General features: G+C 41.7%; 1 protein-coding gene across 5 annotated transcripts in view; it reads right to left on the reverse strand.

The window, feature by feature from the left end:
- GNAS (GNAS complex locus) overlaps positions 1 to 12,704 on the reverse strand; it is a 128,280-nt gene that overhangs the window by 22,317 nt on the left and 93,259 nt on the right. For all 5 annotated transcript variants that reach the window (XM_064391099.1, XM_064391100.1, XM_064391103.1 and 2 more), the window contains exon 5: positions 11,772 to 11,869. In XM_064391099.1, coding sequence (XP_064247169.1) covers positions 11,772 to 11,869 — 98 coding nt within the window. The remainder of the gene's footprint in view (positions 1 to 11,771; positions 11,870 to 12,704) is intronic.

Genomic DNA, 12,704 nt, shown 5'->3' on the forward strand with positions numbered 1-12,704 from the left:
CAACCAGACCCCTTCTGTCTGATCCCGTGATTACTGGTTTCTAACAAAGCATGCAGGGAAACTGCCACACATTTACAGACAGACCTAACTCTGCAGAGAAAAATCTGTTTCACCTTTCTGCATGTCCACCATCAATCCATTATGATGCCTTGTGGTGTGGATGTCAGGAATAAATGTGAAACAGTTCAGAACTTAAAAAAACCCCATTGCTTAAACATGGATATTACAACCTGATTCACCCTGTTAACCATGTATGTATAAAAGCAGCATGTGCTTGTACAGATTCTGGTAATTACAGAGGTTTGTTTCAAAAAAACACCGTGTTTCACACAATATAAACACGGTAATTGTCACATTATCTCACAATCTACATTGTGATTTCAATTATGCACAACAAAGGGACTGCTCATGAGAACTGAACTGAGAAAGTAAATCACACCCCTCATAATAATAGTAACAAACCTGTGTTCATTAGTGTTTGTTTGTTTTTAAAAGGTATTTGTTCAACTACTACAAACATCTCTTGCAGACTGGTGAAAAAGAAAAATGCATTGGGTGCGGCATCAACCTTCCATTTGTGAGACTTGTCTTGAGGGAAATCAGTTTCATATTCTTCAGTGCCACGTGACTTTATCAGAAAACCACAGTGCACAATTTTGGCATAATTAGCAGGACCTTCTGAAATACAGCCCAGAAGAAAGCTCTGAGGGAAACAAAAACGTTTCACATCATTAGGGAAAGTTAGAGCTGAAATGGAGGTACCAGCCTCTGCACACAACAGCAGAAATCCCACCTATTTTTAGCTCACAATTCCAATAAGAAAACAGCTGGGAGTCTAATGAAATTATCTTGGTGACAAATTTAATGGACTGAACACTAAAGTTACTATTTTTAAGTGAAGTTCCTAATTATCCTTCAAAACAAGAAGCAATTAAGCAGCAGTGGAGCTGCAGCTTCCCAAGCGTCTGCAAGGCTCGGCTCCAATCAGATTGAAACTGGGAAGTGGCTCAACACCTTTCTGATCCTAAAAGTTGGTTGAGGGCCAGGCTTGGGGTTTGGTTGGGGTTTTTTTTAGTCTAATGAAAGCAGCTCTGCTTTGACCTGTCCAGTCCTGCCTCGTGCTGTTTTCCCTGCCTGAGCTCGGCGCAGCTGCAGGATTCACAGCCCGGGGAGGGAAGGGAAACAGCAGGGATGGTCTGGGGGTCTGGTGATGATACCACTGAACCCTGAGTGGTAACACACTGCTGGGTCACGGAGCAGCTCAGCTCTGGGGGAGAGGGCTGGATGGGGAAGGGCTCCAGCAGCAATGGAGAAGGGCCAGGGATCCCACCTAGCAAAGAGCTCTGACAGAGCACAGAGGAATTGTGGTATTTTCAGATTTACTGAAACAGCCACATTAATCACAGTAAAGCAAGTTACAATCTGACATGTTCTTCTCCAAAAAGCTTTTTAAAACTGGCCATTTTAATTAGTGTTTCCCTTGGTAACTGTTCCACTGTGGCACTAATGAGTCTGTTGTACTTGTAACCTTACATTAGGCTATTCCACACTTCATACATATCACACACCTCATTTTTGAAACAAATTTTGAACAACAGAGGTAGAGAAGCAGAGTTACAGATAATGTACTAATATCTGCATTTTTAATGAGACACAGCAAGATCCCAGCATCTGGAATGTCCATTTGGGGAGTATGTAATGGTAAAACAGGAGATCTCTAAACCCACCCTCTCACCCCTTCCACCAAACTACTCCATCGTGAGATTCATGATCAAGAATCTTGATGACAAGACCTTGATCAAGATTCTTGATGACATCACAATACTTCTTGGCATCAGAACCATGAAAGATTGATCATCCTTCATTCATATGACTTCATTTAAAACTCACACTATCCAAAATCACCCAAGGGTTTTTGCAGATGTGAGCTTTAATAATCCCCTTGAAGAAGAGCTGTATCAAAGCATCAGTTTACAAATGGGGAGTGTTTCACCCAAGCTGTGTCTGGGATAAGAAACTGAGTGCATCCTAAAGCAGTGTCCCACCCTGGGACAGAACGAGGAGTTCTCCAAAACTGCAGAAATAAAATAAATAAAAATTGGGGCTGGGGTTCAGAAGGATCTTTTTTTTTTAAACACACAGATCTCTGAGCCAAGATCCCACAGCAGACCAGGCCCCCTGACCCGGGCTGGATGTGGCTCCTTCAGCTCCTTCAGCAGCCCAGGAGCCAAGGTCCTTCCCTCCCCCAGCTGCAGGAGGCTTCCTAAAAATAGTCCTGTGCCAGCTTGTACTGGGGCTGCAGTTTACAGGAGCCCTCTGGGGGAAGGGGAACCCTGCAGAGCACCCAAGGCACTCACTGAAAATTTACTGGGCAGCCAACACATTTCAAGTGTAAATTATCATCCAGGCACTGAAACCCCTCACTTCCATAATGAACACGTTACGATTTAGCTTTATTGGTGCATATCCTTCTCAGAGACTTAATTAGTGTACCACAATACAAATATAGTTAACACAGATTTATATTTAACTACAACAACTTATTTTAACATGTTTCAGCTACAAAATCAATGTATAATATACTACAGAGTAATCAGTTCAAAATCACAAAACCTATCAATGACATCCTGCTACGAAATTACTCTTAATCACATGTAAAATTAGCTAGCAATTTCTTTCAGTTTATTTAGAACTTAGTCACACACTAAAAATACTGTATTTAAAGTTACTGAAGCTCAGCTTCAGTTTGAGAACTTCTTCACCTAATATGAGCTTAATCTACTTTTTAATTTCCAGCTTGCCCCTCCTGAAGTCAGGATTTTATGACCATGTTCTCTGCATGCAAGCACATGGTCTCAATAAACTTTTGAGCCTGGTAGTAAATTTATACCAAATGTCCTCCAGACATCTTTGTCAGGAGTCTCTAAAAAACAGTAACTTCAGCAATACCTGTGATTGCAGGCAAGCACCCAGACAAAGAAATTTAAACTGAAGTCCCCAGTGAAGGAAAGGCTTTGGCATATCACCCAACAGTGGAGCTCACAGAAGAGGAGAACGAAGGGGAGAACGTGCAATCAGCAGCATCCAGTGCTGCCTTTCCCCAGGACTGGCAGTGATGGATCTGCAGAGTTTCAGCCCAGGGAATAATTGGGAATCGAACCTGGTGCTTTCACACTGTGCCAGCAAATGTGCTGGCCTCATTTCATCCTTGGATCAGGAATTTTCTGTTGCCTTCCATCTTTCAAAACATGCTTGCTTTTACTTCCTTTTTAAAAGCAATTTTAATGAAGTTTTACAGTAGCTTTTTAGGTCTTAAGCTTGATAGAAGCATTCTCCTAATTGTCATCCTGTAATCTTGAGGTGTTCCCTTTCTGCAGCAATGCAGCTGAGCCACGAGAGCTCTCACACAACCCTTTGTGCTCCCAAAGCTGTCGTGCCTGCTCACGGGGAGCACCACAAACAGCAGCTCCCGAGGCCAGGCAAAGAGCTCCAGCACCCACTCACCCAACCCACCCAGGTGAATGAACACAAAACCCTAAAAACACTGGTCCCACCTGCTCCAGGAGGGTGGCTGTCGGAGCCCCAGGGGTGCCCATCATTCCTGCAGCCCTGTCCTGCTGCAGCAGTGCCTTCTGTGGCTCCCACAGCAGCAAGAACCAGAGTTTGGGGTGCCCTGCCATCCACCAGTGCCTCCCAGCAGCTCCCCAAGCCAGGGAACCCACCAGCAGCGATGCTCCAGCCTCACACGGGCCGTGCAAAAATGCTGCAAGCAATGCCACGCTCTTCCTTGCTTCCTCAAGTGTTTATTTATAGCTTGCCCTGTATTTTGTGCCTGCAGATCTTCCTCCTGGCAGGAGGGATTCCCAGGAAAGGCTGCTCCAGCCCTCGTGGAAGGCTTTTATTCCGCTTGTTTCTGTCTCACACTGAATTGTTTGGGGCTTTCTCTGTTTGCACAAAGGGACCTTGCAAGGGCCTGGGAGGGGGAGTGAAAATTCACTCTCAGAACTACTGTGAGTTGTAAGAGTTGCTTGGATTGATTCTCACCATTTGACAGCCACAGGGTTTCACCAGTACAGCAATCCAACACTGCTATTTCATTAAGTCCTCACAAGTCACAAATACTCACAAGTCAAGATGTTATTTGCTCTGCTTTATAATAAGCTTTGGGGAATTTTATGGTAAAACTGAGCATATTTTTTGTATTAATGGTTAAAACTTTAAAAAATTACAGAAGTTTAGTACACCCAGGGTGCATGACAAACGTACAGAATTTACAGTCACAATTCCTCCTCTCATTTGACTTCTCACCCTAATTCATTCTGTTTGAAAAACATTGATTGTTTTAATTATGTGGAAGATTATTTATGAATTCTCAAAGCTACACAAATAATCAATCCATCAACAAAGTCAACCCTGCACATCTCCTTGACTAGAAGATGGTAACATACTTTTCAGGGTGGCAACTCTGTACCTGTTTTTGCAGCACTAACCCCAGGTCAGTTTAGCTTTAGGCACAATGTGCAGAGCCAACATTCTTCACTAATTCTCATTCTATTACCAACTTGTACCTAACAACAGAGCAAGAGACCAATACAGTATTCACAGCATCTCCTCCAAAAGCCTCAGTGGACAAAATATGGGTTTTTTCATACATTTCTACCACATTCACTCACACTATGATTTAATGCCACAACAAAAACTTTTGAGGATGAAAAAGAAATCACAGTGGGAAGGAATGAGGAACCTGTTGCCATTAAAATGCAGAAATTAGTGAGAGCTTAATTAACCAAAGGTTTTGGTTTATATTCCATCTCCTGTCTGCATTGCATTGCAACCCTTTCCCATCACCCACAAAAAAAAAAAATATTCCACTGCATTTGCATTTGTAGGTCTGCAGAGAACAGAACCACAAAAAACAAAGCAGAAGCCTGAACAGGTATCTGAAATATGTTGACTTAGAAGTCCAGACACTACTGAGCCAAACAGACTTGAAAGCAATTACAAAAATATGCATCTGACATTTATTTTAAAAAAAGCTCAAGATTACTTTCTCTTTTGGAAACAGAAATTCCTGGGATTAGGCATATTTTGTTATATTTATCTGTATGTTTAAAATCACTTGGTGATGCAAGTATAATATTCTTATCAAACAACAGTTTGCCATTTTTTACCACTACTAACAAGGAATCCCTTCTTCTCTTTACTGAATTATTTTTAACTCTGTTAATTAACATTATGGGTATGGGCCACCCATCAAGAGATTTGGCTAAAGAACTTCGTCTGCAGAATTCTGGACTGTAGCCAAATACTTTTAGTACAGAATTATCTTCTGAAGATGCATCACTTGGGTTTATGCAGCAGTACTTACTTATACATTTACATTCTTTGGTAATAACAGCTTTGGTTTCAAAGCCCACTAATAAAGTAAAATATTAATGGAGATACATCCTGAGCTAACTACACCCTGGACTCCACTCCAGTATTCTCCTCCAGAGAACCAGAATGTCAGTAAGTTTGTTATCTAACCCTGCCTTCACTGGAGCACAGCAACCCACTGACCAAATCATGTGGGTGTCTGCTTCTGATCTCAGAAAAAATTACTATTTTTAAGACAAATTTTATTTAAATAAAATGCTAACATTCAGGCCGAATTTTGAAAAATACTCTTGATCCAGTGCAAGCTTAACCTGAACAAATGTTGCGCATGTGAATTATGTCTGAAACAAAGAAATAGCTGTTGTGAGAGCAAATCCATTCACACGTGAAAGCAAATATAAAACATCCATTTCCACTGAATCAAGCATCCATGAACGCCAAAGTTTATCCTTAACCCTTGCAGGCATTAGGAAGTGATGCATTTAAACTAAAAGGCAAAGTCTGAGTATTTGCACACATAAACTCTGTCAAGAAATTGGGGAAGAAGTCCCAACCCAGCTTTTTTGTGCTCTACACCCAGGGCTGCCCTGCCTCCAGCTGAAGGCAAATCCTCAGTATTTACAACCAGGCAGGGAAAGGAAGCTGCGTCTGCAGCCAAGGGCCAGAAAGGAACTGGCACATTCACAGATGTGTGGAACAGAGGAGGAAGAAAAGCAGCAGATGAATGGAGGCAATGAATCCAGGGGGCTGGGAGTAAAAGTGGAGGCAGAAATCAGATTCCTGGAGCAAACAGTTAAAGCCCTTAACAATAATTCAGGATGATGCAATGGGCATCACACAGACCTCAAAAGGCTGTGGTATGACTTCTTCAGTTATTCTCATTTTGGACTTGTAAAGGTCTTTCTGCCATTATGGCCCATCAACTTTGTGTCTTCCTTACTGCAGCACCCAATTCCTAACATTCAAGCAACCTATTGCAGGACACCTTTTGGTTCATTTGGTTTGGTTTGGCTTCATACTGGGATGTAATTTATTTTGAAGACAGAGGAGTTTATCTGGGGTTGAGTGTAGCTTGAAATTACGAATTTATGATTAGCTGTGACAAGAGTGGGAACATGCGCTGGATTCATAATCCATTTATTGGCTAAATTTAGGTAATCTGGTTTTCAGAGCACTTGCCAGCAGGCACATCCCTGCTACTGACAGTCAGCAAGAGAGGGCACACACAGGGAGGAGCTGGGTATAATTCAGCTGTTATATACTGGGACTCGTGCTGTTGGTAGTGACTTCACTGAAGTCATGCAGAGACAGGAGTTACTGTGCTCCCCTTCATACACCTAATACCCCACTGGACTGCAGAAAATGCACAGCCTGGGCTGCATTTCTTTAATTGAAATTTAACCTTGTTTAAAACATGATCTTCTATTCCCTCAAGCTGAAGATGAGCAGGGAAAAGACCCTAATTCAGTTATCTCTAAGCACTCTGGAATAGAGTAAGGTGGATTTTGTAATCAAGACCAAAAATTAGGAGTTAGATGATCTGGGTCTATTCTTTGTCTTGCCAAGGAATTCACACAGCAGTAGGCTGTGTCAGTTTTATTCCAGAGAAATGGGACATGAATATTATTCTTCCTCATGGGAATGTTTAACAGTGTAATTGTCACTGTCCGTAAGAAGCTGGTGTATGCCAGGAATACAGGCCAGGGAAATTCCTGTCCTGCTGAAAGTGAGCGCTCAGAGGAGCTGGAGACAAGAGAAACTGCTCTGTCAAAATCACATTGAATGGAAAGAAACTAAAAGGAAAAAAAAAAAAGTAATAAATAATATGGATAAGAAATTAGACCAGCAATAGCACCCCTGATAAATCAGGCACTGTTTAAAAAGGTGAAACTTTGAGCAAACACACTTTACTACATGTTCCATGAAAGGAACTTTGTCATGAAGAGAAATCAACATGGAAGAAAATCATTAACTGCACAGATTGGGGCTCTTAACTGCTCTCTGCGAGTCTGCAAATCCAGAAATAAAACACACCATAAATCTCAATAAAAATATAAAGAATTCACAACATCAGAAATTAAAAAGCCCATGTGTCCACATGTGCTGATCCTTCAGCAGCCCTGCACAGCAGTCGGCTAATAGCTGCACTCCCTGCCTTTCTTTGATAAGTATTTTAAAAACAAACACCTTAAAAAATACTCCTCATAAAACCCTTCTGGAGGAGCCTGGCACAGTTTCAAGGTACCAGAGAGGCTCTGCTGGTGCTGGAGCTCCAGAAACGTGAGCGTGCACCTCCAGAGGCTGCTCCGTGCCCGAAATGGCAGCGCAGGAAATCGCGTGAGAGCGGCTCCGCTGCTGCTTCCACCCTTCCTGCATGGCAGCTCGGCAGGGGCTGCACACTCTGCCTCCCACTCCGCTTCCTCTTCCACCCCAGCACAACCAGGAAGTGCCAGCGAGGGGATTCGCAGGGAAAACCCAGAATAAAACGAAGCACAGAATGAAATGAGTGGTCAAGGCTAGCCAAAGCAAAAATTCAGGGATCTGCGGGCACAGCCTGATATCAGCTACTCTAAAAAACCTGGAGGATCATGCAGGACCCAGGCTTTGCTCCTAAGCTGCTGAATATTTGACCCAAAGGCTCCTGACATCAGTGCAGGTTTCTCCAGGGTAAGACCTGCCAGGACAGCAGGGCACCCCTCCTGTCCTCATGGCACACACAGCACATGGCCAGGGGACAGATCCTGCTGGCCCTCACTGCTCTGCTGGGTGCTCCTGAGGCTTTAAAAGCAGAGCTGCTCAAATGCAACCTGAGGTAGAAGCATTGGCAACATCAGCGCTTCAGAGAGATCCTGTTTGTTTGTATTTGACAAACAGGCTTTGGCACATCACAGTGGAAATGGCTCCTGGATTTTTAATAATAAGTAATATATTCTAAATAAAATGTGACCCTGTGCCTCCAGGGAAGACATATGAAGGATGGTAAATAATTTAGCACAGTTTGGGATTTTCTGTATTCTAGCCACTTCTGTGTTCTTCTGTTTATTATTAGCCAAGAGCAGGATCACATGGCAGCTTCACACAAACACTCTGTGTACATCCCTGCAAGATGCAAGAGCAATGAAATTTGGTCTCCTCACAGATAAAGCTCCCTCCTCACTGCTGAAATACAAACTGGTGACAATGTCACAGACCGTGTTGTTCTAAATACAGAATTGAAACTGATTTCTCAGTAAGGCCAGCTAAGAAAAGGGAAACAAGCTTTCTTTCCTTTCTCTGCCTCTCAAGACTGCAGAATTTGCCTGGGCAGGAAGTACAGTAAAGCTCATGGTGAGCAGAGGCAGCTACTCCTTCAAAATGAGCAGCTGCTCCAAAGTGACATTTTCATGAGGGTTCAGGGCAGGGTACCAGAAGGGCTCTCCAGCAGATGAGGTCACTGGCCAGCTTCACCTCCAAAGATCACAACTGCAGGGAGATAGGAAGCCAGGATGGTACCTGTGCCTTTTGGTAAAGTTGCCTTTTCTCAGCCAGCACAACCAGAGACTTGGTGGAGCAACAATCAGAGTGTGTAATAATGTCACTTCTTATGGGAAGACACTGGAAGTTGTAGAGATGCAGAGGAAGCACCTTACATTTAAAGCTCCAGAACAGGTGAAAAATACCATTTTTGGACTCTTAAACCCCCACACTGGAATTAGGGAGATAAAACATTGAGAATGACATTTGTTCCCACTTTCTGGGAATGAATATGCAGCAAAAAGTGGCTTTTCCCTCATGCTTTGTCCATTCAGGAGAGCTCCTCACCCCTCTGCAAATTCCCATCTTTCCTGAGCACAAACTCTGCAGAAGTTTGAGCTGCCAACTCTCCAGCACCTTTCTTTTCCAGATTCTCCATCCCTGCCTCCTGGAAAGCCCTTCCCTCTCCCGGACTAGAGCTAAGCTGTCTATGCAGAACCAGCTTTTATCCATGGAAAGCAGAACTGCTAGAAGACAGGCAAAACTGATTTTCAAACCTTCAGCAGAATCTCCTGGCAAAGATTCCTGCATAAAACTGTGTCCCAACACTGAAAAAACCTCCTTTTTTAAAAAATTCAGAATGTTAAATAAGCCCATACACTTTACACTAAAAATTTTAGTCTTCAAAAAATGACAGTTGAAAAGAATTAAAATTTTTTACAAAAAACTCTAAAAAGTTAATTTTTGTGAACAATAAACTTTTTTTTTTTTAAATTTTAAGGCAAATCACTGAGCAAAGAATCCATTAATATTTAAGACCTTATTCAATTTTCAAGAGCAAGAAAAGATTTTTCGAAGCCAGATTGATCTTGAAAGAGAAAAGCCACTTTTCCATTTCCCATTTTCAGTGTAACTTTCTTGTTTTAAATGGGGACTTCAAAAGGGGAAAAGTGTTCAGAACCCAAAACTCCTCTCTGAAAGAATGGACAACCCTAACAGAATTTGCTCAATATTCTCTTTTAACTTCTCTTAGCACTAACAACAGTAACTTGCACACTCATATTAAAACAGCCCTCCTTTAATAAATATCAGATACATTTTGTATTTTGCCTTTTTTGTTGGTATATGCTCACCAGGTTAATTTAAATGCATCAATCAAGTCAGATTTTATAGGAAGCAATTTCTGTTAGGTCCCTTGAAAATTTAATATGATAAAAACAAGCTCAGCATTTCAAAGTGACATTAACCTTCAAGATAACATTTTGCCATTAAAAAACTCCTACTATGCATATTCTGTTATTAAAAACTCCACCACTGCATGGTCAAAAATGCCAGAAAGGACAAAAACGGTCAAAATTAACAATTAGAAATCTCCTTCTGCAAGACTATAGTGTCATATGTGTTACTATCATATTGAACAAATACCAGAATTATTAAATATTTTTAGTGGGAGACAGCAATTTTTATTTTATTTTCTTTAGGGAAAAAAAAATCTAATTTGTCAGCAATGTTCAACGTTTATTTCTGGCACCACAGCCCATGATGTAGAATTAAGTGTTCCACTAGATGGAGCAGGATGGCAAAGCCATCAGGAGGGCCACCTCCCCTGCTGATCCATGGAAAAGTCAATGTCCAGGGATGATAAGAATTTCAGCTTTCTTCTGTGCATTCAGGGCAGAAAAAGGGCAACACAAAACCCTCTTAGTGCTCAACAATTTCCTCCTTCCCAGCACAGAATCTGTTAACAAACACTAACCAGAAACAACCCAGATCTCCCTCACTTCTATCAACTTCACACTAGAAACACGAAAGTTGCTGGATGCTTGTCCGAAAATGAAAATCTTTGTACTTTTTTATTTTGTAGCAAGTGAAGTTGCAAAAAGCTCCGTGCCAAATGATCAAACATTAGTCACCTAACGCAAAAGACATCGTTACACATCAAACAAATTCACTCTGGAAACAATGGCAAAACTTCAAAGAGGCTCCTACAAACCTGGAGCTGTGCAAGGCACAGTAAAATTATCTCTCTTGTCTCTTTTCAAACAGAGCTAATTGTTGATTTACCTTTAAGTCTACCTAAACAAACAAACAAAAGAAGAACCTTACAGATTTTGTTTCATCAGATGATCTTTAAGAGATGCAGTATCAGACAAACTGCAGTTGCCATCACTGTGTGAAACAAGAAACCTTCATTTTCTTGACCATTCAACCTTATTTCAGCTTCTCCAAAAGAAGCAAAGAGAACATAAACTAACAAAAACAGTTTTAACCACTAGAATTTCAAATTTAAGCCCTGAAATTCTTGAGTACACACAACAAAAGTACCAGGAATGGTCACAATTAACTCGAGCACCTTGCCATAAAAAATCCTGAGCCACAGCATATTGCTGCATGTGATAAATAACTGCAAACATGCAGCAGGCTCTCAAAACAATACTAATTATCCCAGCAGTATAAATAGCAGAAGAGAATGACTCTTCCTCAGCTATGTGCATGAAGGCACACAGGCAGAGCTCTGGTGACTGATCACAGGCTGCTCCCCATGACTGTCACTCCCATCTCTTTGTTTCCACTTAAATAAACTGCACTAGAAACCAAAGAGACAAACAGGTTTATTTCCCACCAACGATCTCTCCAACTTACTGCAACTTGTGCAGCACCTGAGGCTGACTTCTGGAGAGGATGGGCCAAGTGGAAGAGGCAGGAAATTTGGTCCTGCAGACAATAAAACTGTCCCCTCACCAAGGTTTTATTAAAACCTTTTGGAAACACCTGTAGATATTGATGTAGATATTTCACTGCAGATACTGCCTAATTGAACAGCAGTTTGTCCCACCTCTCTGAAGAGCTCATTAACAACAATTCATTATGCACCACACACTGCTTTAACAGGGATCAGGGAGAGCACCAGGACACCAAAGCAGCCACAGAGCAATACTCACTACTGTGCACAGTCAATCAGCTGGTACTCGTTGGATCTCTCGTAGCAGGCTTTCACACCTTCATCCTGCCAGAGGGTTTTTGTGTGTTCATAAAACTCCTGAAATGGGAAAACAGCGTTATGGGAACGGGTTAGAGATGAAGAGAGTCAGCAAACAGAAATGTATCATTTCATTTTGCAATGGAGCAGATTTAACAAAAATCTTTAACCATGCTTTAGAACCTCACTACAAGTTCAGCTGGCTTTCCATGTTTGACTTCAACACTCTAACATTTGAAGAACTGCTTATCAATCACTGATTGAATCAAACCATCTACTGCAAGAAGGGTTAATGTCTCATTAATATCAATTTCATTGGCAATTTAATAATCAATGCTATTTGGTAACATTTGTTCTTTAACTCATGGTGTCACTGTATTCCACATTTATGTGGCTGTCACGATTTTTTTTCTTCAATGAAACACTACTTCTCTATGATTCCTACATGAATGATAATGATAATTAAGTTTTACATGACTTTGCAAGCTAGTGAGGATCTTCAGGGACTGTACAGACATCTGTATCTTACTTAACTCTGTACCACTTTCGTAAATTTATTCTTTTACAGTGTAAAAAGACGTTGAACTACAGAAGAAAGACAGTGATAGAAGGCTAGATCATGTTTTGTCTCAGCCTTACAAACTGTAAGCCAAGATATGAAAGCAGACAGCCAAAAATGCAGTGCTTCAGTTCTGCTGAACCTGTAACACCAGCTAAGAACAGAAGCAAAAGCCCTTTTCATTCTGCATTTGAAAGATGCACTTTGGCTCCGGCAGTGCAGCACGGGACTGAACTCCTGGCCATCAGGCTAAGAGCTCTGAAGAGACTCAGAAAGAACAGCAGCAGCCTGGTGGCTGAAATCCACACAGACATCAGGGTGGGCTCCTCTTATCAA

Source organism: Passer domesticus, chromosome 16 (assembly GCF_036417665.1).
Source record: "Passer domesticus isolate bPasDom1 chromosome 16, bPasDom1.hap1, whole genome shotgun sequence".
Taxonomy (NCBI): domain Eukaryota; kingdom Metazoa; phylum Chordata; class Aves; order Passeriformes; family Passeridae; genus Passer; species Passer domesticus.